The 16,835-nt window shown below is 43.7% G+C and overlaps 1 protein-coding gene across 2 annotated transcripts in view; it reads right to left on the reverse strand.

The window, feature by feature from the left end:
- Positions 1-16,835, reverse strand: part of Polr3a (RNA polymerase III subunit A) — a 43,840-nt gene that overhangs the window by 19,965 nt on the left and 7,040 nt on the right. For both annotated transcript variants that reach the window (XM_090346665.1, XM_090346664.1), the window contains exons 9-19: positions 15,851-15,954; positions 13,949-14,090; positions 10,372-10,512; positions 9,359-9,428; positions 8,502-8,629; positions 8,169-8,307; positions 6,363-6,527; positions 4,682-4,854; positions 3,577-3,688; positions 2,264-2,382; positions 1,493-1,630 (exon numbers count right to left, since the gene is read on the reverse strand). In XM_090346665.1, coding sequence (XP_090202791.1) covers positions 1,493-1,630; positions 2,264-2,382; positions 3,577-3,688; positions 4,682-4,854; positions 6,363-6,527; positions 8,169-8,307; positions 8,502-8,629; positions 9,359-9,428; positions 10,372-10,512; positions 13,949-14,090; positions 15,851-15,954 — 1,431 coding nt within the window. The remainder of the gene's footprint in view (positions 1-1,492; positions 1,631-2,263; positions 2,383-3,576; positions 3,689-4,681; positions 4,855-6,362; positions 6,528-8,168; positions 8,308-8,501; positions 8,630-9,358; positions 9,429-10,371; positions 10,513-13,948; positions 14,091-15,850; positions 15,955-16,835) is intronic.

The following is a 16,835-nucleotide window of genomic DNA, read 5'->3' on the forward strand; positions in this document are numbered from 1 at the left end:
AGAGGGTAGAAACCATTTCTAGAAACTGCTCAGAGATGGCACTAGCCATCAGTGAGATGATGGCTCAGTGCATGAGAGAAAAGGGGGCAGGGAGAGGGAGAAATTTTCCTCTAGGCAACTTAAAAAACCAAATTCCCTCATGCCAGAACTAATTTCTTCTAGGTTAACACACTGTTCTGGGAAAGTCATACTGTATACTTCAAAAAACACAATCAAAACACATTATGGGTAAAGTAGTAAAAGCATTTCACAGTCTGCTGGGTTTTTGAAAAAGGCTGCATGCTGAAACTAAAGGGCAGTTTCCCATCATACGACTAAGAGGACCAGATAATGACAAAGGAGGTGGAGAAGAGGTTGGGAAACCAGGTGTGCACTGATTGTTTTTACCCTTATACTCTGGCCAATTTACATCTCTGGTTTACTGATCCTAGTTTCTTGGTTTGCAAAAAAAGAGCCATGCTTTATAGGGTGACAGAGAGGACATAAAGTAATAAGGAAGGTTGACTGGCAGAGTGAAAAACTTTTTTTTTGTGCCAGTCCTGGGGCTTGAACTCAGGGCCTGGGCACTGTCCTTAGACACTTTTTGCTCAAGGCTAGCAGTCTGCTACTTGAACCACAGCATCACTTGTGGCGTTTTCTGTATATGTGGTATTGAGGAGTCGATCCTAGGGCTTCATGCATACCAGGCAAAGCACTCTACCGCTAGGCCACACTCCTGGCCCAAAAATGTTTAAAAACTTCTGAAGGCTGGGCAACAGCTCAGGGGTAGAGTGTTTGCCTGCATTTGTGAAGCCCAGCATATGTGTATGTTTTCAACACGTACAGTTATTTATGCAGTACAGGAAAGGAATGAAGTCTGAAAAGTCCCAATTCTATGATCTTATGGAAGAACATGGAGGGACCAGTTTTTACTCCTCTGCTGCTAGGTACATTGGTGGCAACATATGAGAAGCACAGGCACAGATAATGCTCTGGTTTGGCCCTGTACCTCCAACCTACCATCTCATGGCTAAGTATTGCTGGAAAGACAGCAATATTTAAGTGTTAGAGCCCTCCAGTGGGCCCTGGAGGCAATAGGCATGATATTAACGAGTGACATAATCACTGCCAGGTGAGAGGCATCTCCGCATGTCCACGTGTTAGGGAGTAGGCGCAGAGAAGAGAGGCTAAATGATGTGTCCTTCCCCTCTCTGGGTGCCCTGGCCTGGCCTGGTCTACGATTCAAGGTACACAGGATGACTTGGGACCTATTGCTGCTTTAAAAAAAAAATAATTTAACTTGTTTATTAGCTTGTTTATTAGTTATACAGAGGAAGATTTGGTTATTTTCACTGTCTTATTTTCTTGTTATTTATTTCCAGTACACACATAATTTTCCCTTTAGTACAAAGACTGTATAAAATATTGCTTGTGCACAAACAAACACACTTAGCAGTCCAACCCACAGAGCTGCCCTGCTCTGCTGCTAATGACCTATATTTCTTCAGGTTACCTGCATGTATCCTGTTTCAGCTGTTTTCACGGCTGTGTCGACTAGACCTTCCCGGCCGGCCATTGTGTGGAAGAAGAATTCGGTTGGTGTTAAACCAGAATAAAAGCTATTAGCCACAAAGCCTTTAGCAGCTGGAAGCTAAAGAGAGGTTTAAAAAAAAAAAAAAAAAGTTTAAGATCCACACCTAAAATCCATCAAAACCAAAAAAAGCCCTACATGTAAACTATAAATACCCAGCCAGAGTTCCTTATTAAATGGCAGGAAAAATGGTCTGTGTGGACCATCCTGGAAAGACATGGGGGAGGTGGGAGATCTCAGAGGGGCCTGGAGAAGGTATCTAAGGGAGGCAAGTGGCTCAGGAGAGGGAAACCTGAACTCAGGCTGCTGTTGCAGAGGCAGGCAAGTAGCAAGGACCTCACGGGGCACCCCAATCTTTTCTTGGGACATCCTTCCTGAGGGCCCAGCCTGCCCTCCTCCAAACCATCACCACATGTTACTCAATAAACACAGTTTCTTTCTGGGACTCAAAAGATGCTCTGAAAGTAGACTGTAGCAATGATTGTAAACTACAAATATCCTAAGTCCCTGAACTGTGTGCATTTCAAACGAGAAAATATGACATATCAAACATATCTCAATTTAGTGGTAAAAACATATAGACCTATACAAAGTACTGCATGCTGAGGCCAACAGCCTTTGATCTGGATAGGTCTGTGTTTCTCAGGACAGTCTGTGCAGGAGCCTTTCAAGTTCTGCTCCACTAATGCTTACCTTTGAGTGTTTTTCAAAGTGAGGCAAGGACCTGTTTTCAAAGCCATCTGGCACTCGAGAGCCACTGATGGCTTGCTGTCCCACACAGGCAATCATCTGTGATATGTTAATGAAGGAACCTGGGGAGACAAGTCAGGAAAATAACCTCATGTGCTGAAATAATGCAAACTGAAGCGTAAGCAGATCAGAGGTATAAAACAGGAGTATGACATAGCACAGCCCTTATCCTCAGGCTCATAAGCCAACGGTGCCAAAGGACAGAGCAAGGCAAGGTGGAGCTGTCAGTCACAGTAGCAAGGTAGGGGGAGGGTGTAGATATATATCAGAAACAGAAAAGCAGAACAGCAGCTATAGGCAGCTAGACTTTGTTAAAAACAAAAACAAGGGGCCGGGAGTTTGGCCTAGTGGTAGAGTGCTTGCCTAGCATGCACAAAGACCCGGGTTCGATTCCTCAGTGCCACATACATAGAAAAAAGCTGGAAGTGGTGCTGAGGATCAAGTGGTAGAGTTCTAGCCTTGAGAAAGTCCAAGGACAGTGCTCAGGCCCTGAGCCCAAGCCTAAGACTGGCAAAAAAAAATAAATAAAATAAAAATAAAAAATAAAAAAATTCCCCCAAGCTTACAGAATACAAGCCTATAACTTCTGAAGCTGAATGCAACATTATAAACCCTAATGTGTTTTTCTATATTTTTTATTGTAATTAATAAAAGGGTTATATGATATTTTCCAGATAGGTGCATTAATTCACATACATTGATACCCTTTCACGTGCCTTGGTACCCATTACCTTCCCTCCCAACCCCCGAACCCTAATGTTTTAAGGGTCTGATAACTAGGAAATTAAAGAATATGGCCACACCACTAAATATACTACTGAAACATTCCCTGGTTATTTTTTGTTTTTGTTTTGCCAGACCTGGGGTTTGAACTCAGGGCCTAAGCACTGTCCTTAGTCTTTCTCAAGGATAGAGCTCTGCCACTTGAGCCACAGCACCACTTCCAGCTTTTTTCTATGTATGTGGTACCAAGGAATTGAACCCAGGTCTCTGTGCATGCTAGGCAAGCACTCTACCACTAGGCTAAACTCCTGGCCCTGTTTTTTCTAAGATGGAGTTTAGTCAAGACACCCTCTAAGTTCCAACAAGATTCTCTGCAGAAGTTAAGTCTCCTCAAATGCAAAAACTTAAAGTACTCTTTGCCTATGACTGGATCCGATGTTCCCTTAGAGAAGCATGGAGTGTGTTTCGAGTAATGGCCACCCCAGCGTAGGTTCTTCTGGAAGCAGGAGAGCACAATAGTGGGGTACACGCACCTTTGGAGCCACACAAGGCCATGGTGAGGGGGCTGTTGCTCTTGTCCAGTTCTCGGAGACAGGCACTGCCAGCATGGTCTCGAATCACAGACAATTCCTTCAGGATCAGGGCCTGGGAGTGAAAAGATCTCTGGGGGTTGTGTTTATTGGCTCTGTGGGTTACAAATGCCCAGCTTGACATTTCTATAACATCTGAGAATATTTAAGCAAGATGTCAGATTACTAGCCGATAAAGGTTTTTTATAAAGCCTTTAGAGAATCAAAATGCCCTAGCTATATGAACACTTCTACAAGGTTCTCGATTCTCTAGCAGAGTGGTACCAAAAAACATTTCTTTCATATATATATATATATATATATATATGTATATATATATATATATATATATATATATTTTTTTTTTTTTTTTGGTGCCATTCCCGGGACTTGAACTCAGGGCCTGAGCACCATCCTTGGGTTTTCCTTAAGGCCAGCGCTCTACCACTTGATCCACAATACCACTTCTGACTTTTTTCAGTGTATGCAGTAACAAGGCATTGAAATCAGAGTGTCATGCATGCTAGGCAACCACTCTACCACTAGGTGAAACTCCCTGTCGCCCGCAACATTTCTTTAGGTGGTCCATAAAGTAGAATGTACAATGAAATACTCATGTGTATGCTGTTGTGTACACACACATGCACACTGTGTATCAGAAGACATGGTGACTCCTGATGCCACTGTATGAGACTTCTACCAAGCTGTAAATGTACGGGGCAGTAGATGGTAAGGGACTGTCAGACAGGCGTGTCCCCTGTCCTGTATCCAAGTGACTTTAATGACCACCCATTCACAGAGGGGCCTGGGGAGTGAGATGGTGACAACAGCAGCCCCATGTGGTCAAACCAATAGCCATGTATTAATTTCTGGAAGCTGAAAGGTAGAAGAGAACAAAGGCCCTGCCTTGGTAAACAGAGGAACCACTCAGCTAGTTCAGGGCCAGAGCGCCATACTGTGTTCCTGCTACTCTGCTACCCATTCCATGGCTTCTGGTGCAACTCCAGTGGATACCCCCTCAGTCACCATGAGCACCATGTGCTGACCCGAGGCACAGGGCTGGTCTCACCTCTAGTGTTTCCTCAGCAGTGCAGCCAGGCTGCTGCTGCAGCTTGCCTGTGTTCAGGGCCTCGATGTACTCATCACATTTCTTGTAGCCAGCATTTAGCAACTCATTCTTGGCCTTCAGTAGTCCTTGGCCAGGGGTGACATCACCGATCCCAATAGAGAATCCACGGTTAGCTGCAGGAGAGTTGACAGAGCAGGAGAGCCACAGACCTCATCAGTAAGGCTACAAGGGAATTATGCTAACTGCACAGAATTTGCACATACAGTAGTTCCCTTTGTCTGCCCGGAATTGCAGAGAACCAGACCCTACATAAGCTATTTTTTTTTCTTATACATGTGTGCCTGTAACGGTTTAATTTAAAATAGGCACAGTAAAAGAACACTGGTGGCTCCTACTGTAAACCTAAATAGTCAGGAGGCTGAGATCAGAGGATGGTGGTTTGAAGTCAACCTGGGGAGGAAAGAACACGAGGCTCTTTAATTAAGCAACAAAAATGCCAGAAGAGGGGCCAGGAATGTGGCCTAGTGGTAGCATGCTCACCTAGTATGCACAAAGTCCTGGTTCAAATCCTTGGTACCACATACACAGAGAAAGCTGGAAATGGTGCTGTGGCTCAAGTGGTAGAGTTCTATCCTTGAGAAAGCCCAAGGACAATGAACAGGCCCTGAGTTCAAGCCTCAGGACTAGCAAAAAAAAAAAAAAAAAAATCCAGAAAAGTGACATTTTTATGGAGTTGTAACCCCTTTACACAACTTAATAGCAATCATCACCACCATAACATAAACAACTAAAAAATAATAATAATAAAAAAAGCTAAGATGATGCTTGTAATCCTAGCTACTCAAGACAGAGACTCTTATCTCCAACTAACCACTAGAAAAGAAGTGGCATTGTGGACCAAGGGGTATGGCGATAGCCTTGAGCTTAAATGCTGAGGGACAACACCTAGGCCCAGAGTCCAAGCCCCATGACCTACAAAAAAAAAAAAAAGCCAGAAGTGGAGCTGTGGCTAAAGTGGTAGAGCTAAAATGCACTACATAGGATTTCCATAAAGCTAGGATGGGGAAAGTAGAGGAAATTGTTGATGGAATAACATAAGAAAATATAAAAAATGGAAGGATATATTGCTGTAGACAAAGCTTATTACCACAATCAACGAACAAAGACATATACCAAAGCTATTCTGTTGTGAATCTTTAAAACAACAGAAGATTTTTGAAGTTTCCAGCGTGAAGAAACAGTTTGATTATAAATGAGATCTACAAGGCAATAAAGCAATTCCTTCTAAGTTCTGAGGAAAAATACCTACCAATCTAGAATTTATAACAAGGCAAGGCATCAATCAATGAGGTGTTAGGGGCATAAAGCATCCCAGACACATGACATGCTCAGAGCATGAGCAGAGACAGTGGAAGCACTCGAAGACCAAAGGATGAACCATCTGGTCTGACCTCCAAGGAATTCAGTACTTCCAAGGTATAACTCTCTCTGGTAGGAAATAAGGAGCTGCCGTAGATTTAGAAGAGAATGGAAGAGTAAATTCAAATCTGCAAATTAGTTAGTAATGAGGTAAGTTGATAAAAGCACAAATGCTTTAGTTCTGTGAGTTTTTGTGTGTACATATTGAGTGTGGAACAAACCCCCCAAGGACTCTTTAGTAGGAGGTGGAGGAGACTCTTACACAGGTAGACGGGAGCCAGTCTGGCAAGCCGGGACATTGCATCAGCAGCTTCGTTCTGCCCCCAGTCTCGCAGCAAAATGTAAAAGATATTGTTCTTGGACCCAGATCCCAGGGTTCCTTTGTCCATGCTCCCACTCATCAACTCACTGTTCTGGATTGTAACATCTGGAAGAATAGTAAAGATGCATTTCAACAATTATTTATCAGTCTCTCTCATTTCAATCCGAGGCAGTTGAGAAAAATGTTCCCATATGTCAAGTTAAAGCAAAACCAACAGGAATTCTATTTAAAGATTTTCTCTGGGGCTGGGGAGGGACAGGGGGCAACCTTAGGGATTATGGGAAGTATGAAAGCCTCAGTCAGGGGCTGGGAGTTTGGCCTAGTGGTAGAGTGCTGGCCTAGCATGCATGAAGAACCCGGATTCAATTCCTTGGTACCACATACTTGGAAAAAGCTGGAAGTGGTGCTGAGGCTCAAGTGATAGAGCTCTAGCCTTGAGGAAAAATCCAAGGACAGTGCTCAGGCCCTGAGCTTAAGCCCAAGACTGGCAAAAATAAAAAAAATAATAAAATATAATATTTCAAAAAAAAAAAAAGCCTCAGTCAGCTAATCTGCAGTGACAACCCTGGCATGGACTCATGACCCTCACTCTCTCATCTATCTATGATTGGGAGATGATAGTACCAATTACCTGTCATCTATGATAGGCTGTTCAGAGCATCAGATGAAAACACTTACGGCAAAGTGCTTTGTAATCTCTAAAGTAACTCGTTACTAACAAAAACACTGAAAGCTAACAAAGGGGCTGTCATGAGTAACCCATATGGAGATGAAATAAAATTCCTATCTAGAAAGAAACAAAACATATAGCAGTAGATGGGTTGTGTGTTGGAAGTAAACTCAAAGTTTTGCATAGGACAAGTACCATCATACCCACTCTATCCTGAGCTAGGCTCCATGGAGAATGTGTGTATGTGTATGTCTTTATGTGAACACACTTGGGGATGCACTGGTGTTGATGGACTCAGATGACTTGCATTTAAGTTAAGTTCTTCTCATTATACCTGATTTTCATGTCATCAAAAACTTACTATCAAGTTGGGGCAGGTAAAAAAGGTATTAGTCTTGGGACCAGGGTGTAACTTAGGGGTAGAGCATAATGTACAAGTTCCTGAGTTCCATCTTTAGCACCGAAAGAAAAAAAGGGGTATTTATTAGTTGTGCTTTTTAAACACTAAATGCCTATTTGGACAAAGAGAAATATATCATATGACTTAAATAACAAGACCCCTGTTGCTGTTTCCCCCAGAGAGAAAGTGTGGAACAAACTGCATTAACTGGGGATAAAAGGAGCCACTTAAGAAGAATGCTCTTCCCACTGAAACCTAGGTCTGTGTGATGTCCACCTTTAAGAGAAACAGGGCAGGGCTGGGAGTTTGGCCTAGTGGTAGAGTGCTTCCCTAGCATGCATGAAGACCCGGGTTCGATTCCTTGGTACCACATACATAGAAAAAAGCCGGAAGTGGTGCTGAGGCTCAAGTGGTAGAGCTCTAGCCTTGAGAAAATCCAAGGACATTGCTCAGGCCCTGAGCTCAAGCCTAGGACTGGCAAAAAAAAAAAAAAAAAGAGAAAGAGAAACAGGGCATTACATTCAAGAGAAGAAACCAGCTGCAGTGTTTCTAAAGAATTAGCCTCCCACTAGGGGCCTTGGCGCCACATTGGATTTGCTTGTTGAGTCAGACTACCCAAAGCAGCTCAGTCCCAGCAGCTTGCTCTTCCCGCTGCGGCCCAGTTCCTTTGACTCACAGGAATCGTTGACGCAGAGGTCTTCCCCCTTGCCACAGTACTGCTTGCCCTTGGTTCGGAGGTTGGCCCTCACAGGATTGTCTTCACTAGGTCTGAGGATTACACTGAAGATCTGCTTTCCAGTCCACAGGGTAACAGGCTGCAGGAGGAAGGAAGCCAGAGGGGCTGGGTTTGGTCTCCACTACCTTTAACCGGTAAGATACCCAGTAACTGCCTGCAAGCCTGGCAGCCATGGTTATACTTTCTCCACTGGTCTAGCCACATGGATACATTCATGCACACGTACACGTACGCGCCCCCTCCCCATCCCTGACATGGCTCTCTTGCACACACCTTTAATATCGTAGGGGGTGGCAGGCGCACTTTAATTTTCTCATCTTTGCCAACTAATATCGAAGCAATGATTTGGCAAGCTTTGGCTCGGTCAAAGAAAGTGTCCTTGAGGGTGAGAAGATAGGCACCTGAGGGTAAAAAGAACCAATATAAAATTTAGAAAAACCCAACACTGGGAAACACTCACAAAATTTCAGCTTTCACATGAAATAAGGCAATTTTTATAAATTAAAACATATAGCTGCTTGCTATGGGTATAGCTCAAGTGGTAGAATACTTGCCTGTAGGCTCTGAGTTTAAATACCAGTACCACCATCAATCAACCAATCTATAATCAATCAATCAATCAAATGATTATATAGCTGCTTACTGGCCCTCTCATCCCACTTAGAATCTGGACTGTACTATAAATGTCATTGTCTTACTCACTGCTGCTTACTAAAACAGGAAAGACTAGGCTAATACCAGACCTAGAAAATGCCCTGTCTAGCCAGGAGTGTGGACTAGTGGTAGAGTGCTTGCCTAGTATGAATGAAGCCCTGGGTTTGATTCCCCAGTTCCACATACACAGAAAAAGCTGGAAATGGTGCTGTGGCTCATGTGGTAGAGTGTTAGCCTTGAGAAACATCAAGGACAGTTCCCAGGCCCTGAGTTCAAGTCCCAGAACTGGCAAAAAAAACCCCCACAAAAAACCACCCCATCCATGCTGGGATTACAGTAAGTACTTGCTGAGAAAGTACCTTAAATAAGCACACGAGCTGATGCAGTGAGCAAACAGCAAAACCAGTCAGTCATCATTGTAAGAATCATGGTGCTCCAGTCAGAACTTTCCTTCCCCATGAATCCCACAAACTCACCTGTTAGAAAATCCTGAATAGCAGCAATGAGGGGTTCCCCGTTCCGTGGGGTTACAAGATTAGCTTTGGTCTGAAGGAAAAACAGACAGAAGTTAGCCATTCCTATGCAGTCAAGAGACAGGCATCACAACATTTTCAAAATTGTTGTGCAGAAACATATAGCTAAAAGGAAGCCTGAGAAATGAGAGATAAGGGCTTCTCACTAATGCCCAGTTCTTTCCTGGGGGAGGCAAAAAAAAAAAAAAAAAAGCACTAGATATGAGCCAGGGTGAGTGGGAGGGTTGGGGAGAGGGCCAACCGAGATCACAAAAACTTGAATTTAACTCCCCAGGACCAGGGGAAAAATTACTCTCACCAAAAAACCAAACCAAAAATCTGCATGCGTGCCACTGGCTCACACCTGTAAGCCTAGCTACTCAGGAGGCTGAGATGTGAGGATTGCGGTTCAAAGCCAGCCTGGGCATGAAAGTCCGTGAGACTCTTATCTCTGTGAGACTCTTATCTCCAATTAACCACCAGAAAACTGGAAGTGGTGCTGTGGCTCAAGCGCTAGCTTTGAGCTGAAGAGCTCAGGGACAGCACCCAGGCCCAGAGTTCAAGCCTCATGACCTACCAAAATGAAAAAAAAAAAATCCACATATACATGAAAATAGCATATGAAACCCACCAATATTGCTTTGAAAGTAGAGGGAAGAGGTTCAAAGCTGTGAGTAGAAGCTGAGTGAGTGTGTGATGTCCTGAGACCAAGCCTTAGTATGGGCCGCCCCCCCCCCCCAAAAAAAAGGGAGAGGGAAGGAAGGACGAAGGGAGGGAGGGAGGAAGGAAGAGGGAGAGGGACAAGGAGAGGGGGAGAGAGGGGGGGAGAGGGAGAGGGAGAGAGAGAGAACGAGAACGCAAGCCAGAAAAAACAACCCAGGAAGTACTGGTATGCTTATTAAAGCCAGTTTCCTTGGCTGTCAGTGGGGCCTGCTCTCCTTCTCTGCACCATTGCCAATCCATATCATACTACGTACCCCCATGAGAACAAGGGCCTCTGCTTTGGCTTCTTCTGTCTGAGGCAGATGAAGGTTCATTTCATCACCATCGAAGTCTGCATTGTAGGGTGTGCACACACACTCGTTGAATCTGAAGGTCCGGTGGGGCTTCACCCTGGCCTATGGAATAGCATATAAAACCAACAGGAATACGGGCTGGAGTTTGGCCTACTGGTAGAGTGCTTGCCAAGCATGCACAAAGACCTGGGTTCAATTCCTTGGTACCACATACATAGAAAAAAGCCAGAAGTGATGCTGTGGCTCAAGTGGTAGAGCTCTAGCCTTGAGAAAACCCAAGGACAGTACTCATGCCCCAAGCCCAAGCCCAGGACTGGCAAAAACAAAACAAAACAAAACAAAAACCCAATAGGAATAGGACTTAGGTGTACATGTAAAAGTTTCTGTTTCAAACTATTTTTAAGAATTGAGTTGGGCGCAATGGCTCACGCCTGAAATCCTAGCTACTCAGGAGGCTGAGATCTGAGGATCAAGGTTCAAAACCATCCCGGGCACAAAATGACCTGAGACTCTTATCTCCAATTAACCTCTAGAAAATGGGAAGTGGGGCTTGGCTCAAAGGTAGGGTAGTAGCCTTGAGCTGAAGAGCTCAGGGACAATGAATAGGCCGAGTTAAAGCACCCCCAAAAAAGAAAAATAGTCTTCCTTGGGCTGGGAGCATGGCCTAGTAGTAGAGTGCTTGCCTAGCATGCATGAAGCCCTGAATTCAATTCCTCAGTACCACATACACAGAGAAAGCCACAAGTGATGCTGTGACTCAAGTGGTAGAGCACTAGCCTTGAGGAAGGACAATGCTCAGGCCCCAGGACCGGCACCAAAGGGGGAGAAAAAGAAAAAAAGGCTTCCTAGAAAACTGAACACATTAAAGAAGTAAACCTCTAATACGATCTGTCAGGACTGTCTATGTGTATACCTTGATATAATTTATGGGCTAATTCAAAATAGTGGGCTTACTACTGTGAGGCAAATGTGAATATAGAAGTCCATGTGCACAGCTCCTTCTTACCAAAGATCTGGCTCTGACTTTGAAAAAGTTTAACAACAGAAGCTGATTAAAACAACTGACTAAATAACCCTTCTGAATTTTACAGCAATGGGAAAAGAAGACATTAGAACAAACTACAAAAGCCAGCCTACTGGAAAGTAAGCAAGTACATATTTCTTACTCCCCAAACTGACTAGAGGAAGAAGAATTAACATCACAACAAAGAAAACATCTATTATATGAATCATAGACAATAAACGTGCAAAGAAAGAAATTAGAAACTGGGGCTGTGTCTTGAAGCATGAAATGCCTGATAGCTAGCCTCCCTAAGCACCACTAAAGTAGGTCGGACTCCACATGCTTCCTCAAGCCTAGAAACAGCTGGCACCATCCAGGGGTTATTCTAGGCCACAAAGTAGGTCTTGAATCTGGGCACACCTTCAGACTGTGATTTCCCAGCTTACAGGACTAAAAGAAGAAAGACATAGTTGAAGCCATGTGTCTATAGTTAAGTTGAGAATATGGGACAAGAGACCCAGCTTCCTCAACAGTGCTGCTGGCTTTATTTTAAAAAAAAAGGCAGAGTATACGTGTTCAGGGCAATAGAGGATAGCAATGTGTCAACTAAATGCATTATGTACACTTCACATCCTGGCGCAATAAACCAAAGGCAGCCGGCCATGACTGCCTGTAATCCTAGCTACTCAGGAGGCTGAGATCTGTGGATCGTGGTTCAAGGCCAGCCAGGGCACAAAAGACTGTGAGACTCTTACCTCCAATTAATCACTAGAAAAATAGGAAGTGGGGCTGTGGCACCAGTAGGGCAGCAGCTTTGAGCTGAAGAGTTCAGGGACAGTGTCTGGCCCAGAGTTCAAGCCCCATGAGCCATAACAAAACAAAACAAAACCCAAAGGCATTTCTGAAACATCTGAGGAAATGTCTGTGAACTGGGTGCTAGAATGAACAAGAAATGGGTGTTTTTTCTGTTAGATGTGCCTAGCGCCATGTGGCTAGTTTTCCTGACAGTGTAAATGGAAAAACAGTGTGTTGCTTTGTCCAAGAGGGAGGAAAAAGGAGGTTGAGAGTAGTGGCACAGGCGTATAAGGCCAGCACTTGGGAGACCAGTGAAACAGGATCAGTAATGACTTCAAGGTAGCCTGGCTACATGCGACCCTGTCTCAAAACACTAAGGGCTAACAGTTGACCTATGTAACTTATGGGGAGAGATGTGGGAGAGCAGTGGAAGAGAAGACACTGATCATGATGCAGTATAATCATAAGCTGACTTGCTGAATTGGAACCCCTTTGTACAACTACTTAAAAAATGCAATCAAGGCCGGGAGTTTGGCCTAGTGGTTAAAGTGCTTGCCTGGCATGCACGAAGACCCGGGTTCGATTCCTCGGTACCACATACATAGCAAAAAGCTGGAAGTGGTGCTGAGGCTCAAGTGGTAGAGCTCTAGCCTTGAGAAAGTCCAAGGACAGTGCTCAGGCCCTGAGCTCAAGCCCAGGACTGGCCAAAAAAAAAAAAAAAAAATGCAATCAACCAAAAAATCCCATCAAGGGCTGATGATTATAGCTCAATGGTAGAACTCTTGCCTAGCATGTGTGGGGTCCTGGGTTTGATCCCCAGTACAGAAGGGAATGATACACAAATGTAGCTGTAGCAAAAATCTTGAAAATGGTGACATATTGATGATAGAAATATTTGAATTCATTGTATTCTTCTTTCTTGTTTTAAGCTGAGACATGGCTAAATGGTATAGTGCCTGCCTAGCAAGCATGAATCCCTCTGTTTAAACTTTATTACTGCTACTGGTGGTGGAGGGAACAGTAACTAGTTCTGGCAGTTTGAGATTTTGAGAAATTTTAATTACAGGTGTTCAAAAATGCATTAAAAACACACAACCTGAATCTAGAGTGAATCATGTTGAGTGAGACAAGTCAAGACCAAAGGAACAAAAGGCGCCTGGTATCATTAATATGTGGCTATAAGATCCAAACAGTACAAGAGTGAGGAATGAATAGCTGCATACCCAATGCTATGGATATGGTACTGGAAATATAAACATAACTATATAGACATAAAAACCTATGAATCGGGGCCGGGAGTTTGGCCTAGTGGTAAAAGTGCTTGCCTAGCACGCACGAAGACCCGGATTCGATTCCTTGGTACCACATACATAGAAAAAAGCCGGAAGTGGTGCTGAGGCTCAAGTGGTAGAGCTCTAGCCTTGAGAAAGTCCAAGGACAGTGCTCAGGCCCTGAGCTCAAGCCCAGGACTGGCAAAACAAAAAACAACTTATGAATCTATAGACATAATGTTTTATTACATAGATTAATATGTATCTATGATATACAAACCCTCAGCCTAATTTTGATTATGTTCTAAAATCTAAGTGCCAGTGACTGTATATAGAGATTCCCTTCTTGAACACTTGTTAAACACGTCATTTCAAATATGATGTAAAAGTCAATGTTAATGAATTCTCTAATAAACACATACAATCAGTTTGCACTCTAGTGATAACAGATCGGTAGCCCCACACTTACCAAGTGAGCCATGATGCTCAATTTGTGCAGCGAGGGCTGCCGGTTGAATAGTACCACATCGCCATCAATGAGATGTCTCTCCACAATGTCACCAAACTTGAGTTCCTGAGCCATCTTTTCCCGATTTCCGTATTTTAAAAACCTGAATGTGAGATGATAAAAATGACCTGTTGGATAGTTTTCTCACCAGTGTCCCCCACGTTAGATGAGGACTCCAGCTTGACAATGTTCCAGCACATCTCATCAGGGATTATTTCAAACATCTTCCTCAAAATCTAAGATGACCCCCCCCCCCAACTTTTAATTTTTTTTTTTTTTTTTGCGCCAGTCCTGGGCTTGAGCTCAGGGCCTGAGCACTGTCCTTGGACTTTCTCAAAGCTACAGCTCTACCACTTGAGCCTCAGCACCACTTCTGGCTTTTTTCTATGTATGTGGTACTGAGGATCTTGATGCATACTAGGCAATCACTCTACCACTAGGCCAAACTCCCGTTCCCCCCACCTCCCTTCTAACAGAGGGTCTCTCTGCCCAGCTGGCCTTAGAATTTGCTATCCTGCCATACATTAGCCTCCTCCTGAGTGCTTGGATAACAGGTATTTGCCACCATGTTCTGCAAATACCTCCATTTTAAAGTCATAACATTACTTGTCACCAAGAAAACAAGCTGTCTACGATACTATGACACCTGTGCTGTAAGCCCTAGCTTAACACAAAGCATTTAGAAATGCTAAAGTATAGCTGGCATAGAAGTGCATTCTTATAATCTCAACTGTGTAGGAGGTGAAGCAGAAATGTCACAAATTCAGTCATCCTCCAGTATATCATCACAAGATCAAAACAACAACAAAAAAAGGGGTAAGGATGGGGCTGGGGCTGGGAATGTGGCTTAGTGGTAGAGTGCTTGCTGAGTGTGCCCAAAGCCCTCAGAACCAAATAAACAGAAAAAGCCAGAAGTGGTGCTATGGCTCAAGTGAGAGAGCAAAAGAACTTCAGGGAGAGTGCCCAGGCTCTGAGTTCAAGCCCCAGGACTGGCAAGATAAAGAAAGAAAGAAAGAAGAAAGAAAGAAAGAAAGAAAGAAAGGAAGGAAGGAAGGAAGGAAGGAAGGAAGGAAGGAAGAACAAATTAAGCAAGCTAACTGGGAGTTTGGCCTAGTGGTAGAATGCTTGCCTATCATGCACAAAGACCTGGGTCAATTTCTCGGTATTACATACACCCAGAAAAAAGCTAGAAGTGGTACTGTGGCTCAAGTGGTAGAGCTCTAGCCTTGAGAAAATACAAGGACACTGCTCAGGCACTGAGCCCAAGCCAGGACGCAAAAAAGAAAAAAGAAGAAAAGAAAGAAAGAATGAAAAGAAAGAGAAAAAAAGAAAGGAAGGAAGGTAGGCTGGGGAGCTGGAGATGTAATGCTGGAGATGTAATGCTGGGGCGGGCACTTGCCTAGCACATGGAATCCCTAATACAGGGATTATAAAGATAGCAAAAAAACCAAAACCAAAAACACAAAGCAAAAAAATGGTCTTCAAACACACACACACGCGCATAAATATAGCATTGCTTTTCCCCCCTCCATGACCAGGTTGATCAAACCCTCTGATGACAACAAAGGCACCATACTTTGTATGCAGGTTGAGATGAGAATTCTACTGGAGAGATGAGTGCTGGTGAGTTATAAGGAAGCTCAAGGGAGCTTCCAAGTGACCTGGAAAAGGACCCATTTCTATACCCCAAAGAGCCCACGTTACATGCCAGAGAACAAACAGGCAATTCAGGTATGATCATACAGCAAATGACACACATTGGCCAGTTATCATTCAAACAGGCATTTTTTTCCATGTCAGAAGGGACTGCATTCCATAGATGAGTGACAGAGAACTTCACCATGGGACAAAAGGAGGCAGTACCTTTTCATCTGAGTGTGTCTCTGCTGGATGAAGTTAGCTCCTGGGTGGACATCAGGGCCATTTCGAACCAGCTGCCTCAGAAAATTGATGTTTGCTTTGTTCACCTGCAGGGCCACAAAAAACATAGTAAGATGCATGAAGCTTTCAGATTCCATAAGCTAGTCAGCTATCCTGTCCAATTTCTAGGAAAGAGAGGCAATCCGGGTAATCTGCGTCTTACATCCGTGAGTACAGTCTGGAGAACAATCCAGGTTTAGGACAAGTCCTATCTTGTCTTAAATTTCTTCACTGGCAAAATAGTCTGGACTAATGTATGGGCTGGGTCTTTGGTTATAGAATTAAGTGGCAATTTCTCTGCCATTACTTGCCACACAATGTAACCTACATATCCCTGCTCAGTGATACCTCCTGGACAACTGTCTCCCCAAATAACATTTCAGAGAAGGACACCCTCATATCATTCACAACTCATCTCAGGATACTTCACCAGCAAGATCCATGATCTGAGTTAACTGAATCTCAAGAGCTCAGCCAATCAAGCTATGTTCTTAACAGGCTCTGAGGTTATTTCACTCTCAGTTAAAAAAAAAAAAAAAAAGTGTGTGTGTTGGGGAGACTGTACATACCATTTTGCACCCATGCTGGGTGTATGCTGTGTGTGGAGTGCTGTAGCCTTTCTGGGTACACAGCCACAGCTTTAACATGTTCTGAATGGGATTCTATTCTATGAATAATTAACAACTCACCCCGTGGCAACTGACTAAAGGTGGAATTCATCATTTTGCTACTTTTAAAATAGGATGCAATAGCACGGAGAGATGCCAGACTAGTGCTGCAGAATGGTATGTTATAATGGCATGCAACATATATGTGTACATATACACACACAAAAGGAAGGATACATCTGTAGCTACCTATGCCACATATGGTATAAATGGCTCTATGTATATTAACCAAACTGCATAGGTTACTAGAAAAGACTTTC

Source organism: Megascapheus bottae, chromosome 15 (genome assembly GCF_031878675.1).
Source record: "Megascapheus bottae isolate mThoBot1 chromosome 15, mThoBot2.hap1, whole genome shotgun sequence".
Classification (NCBI taxonomy): domain Eukaryota; kingdom Metazoa; phylum Chordata; class Mammalia; order Rodentia; family Geomyidae; genus Megascapheus; species Megascapheus bottae.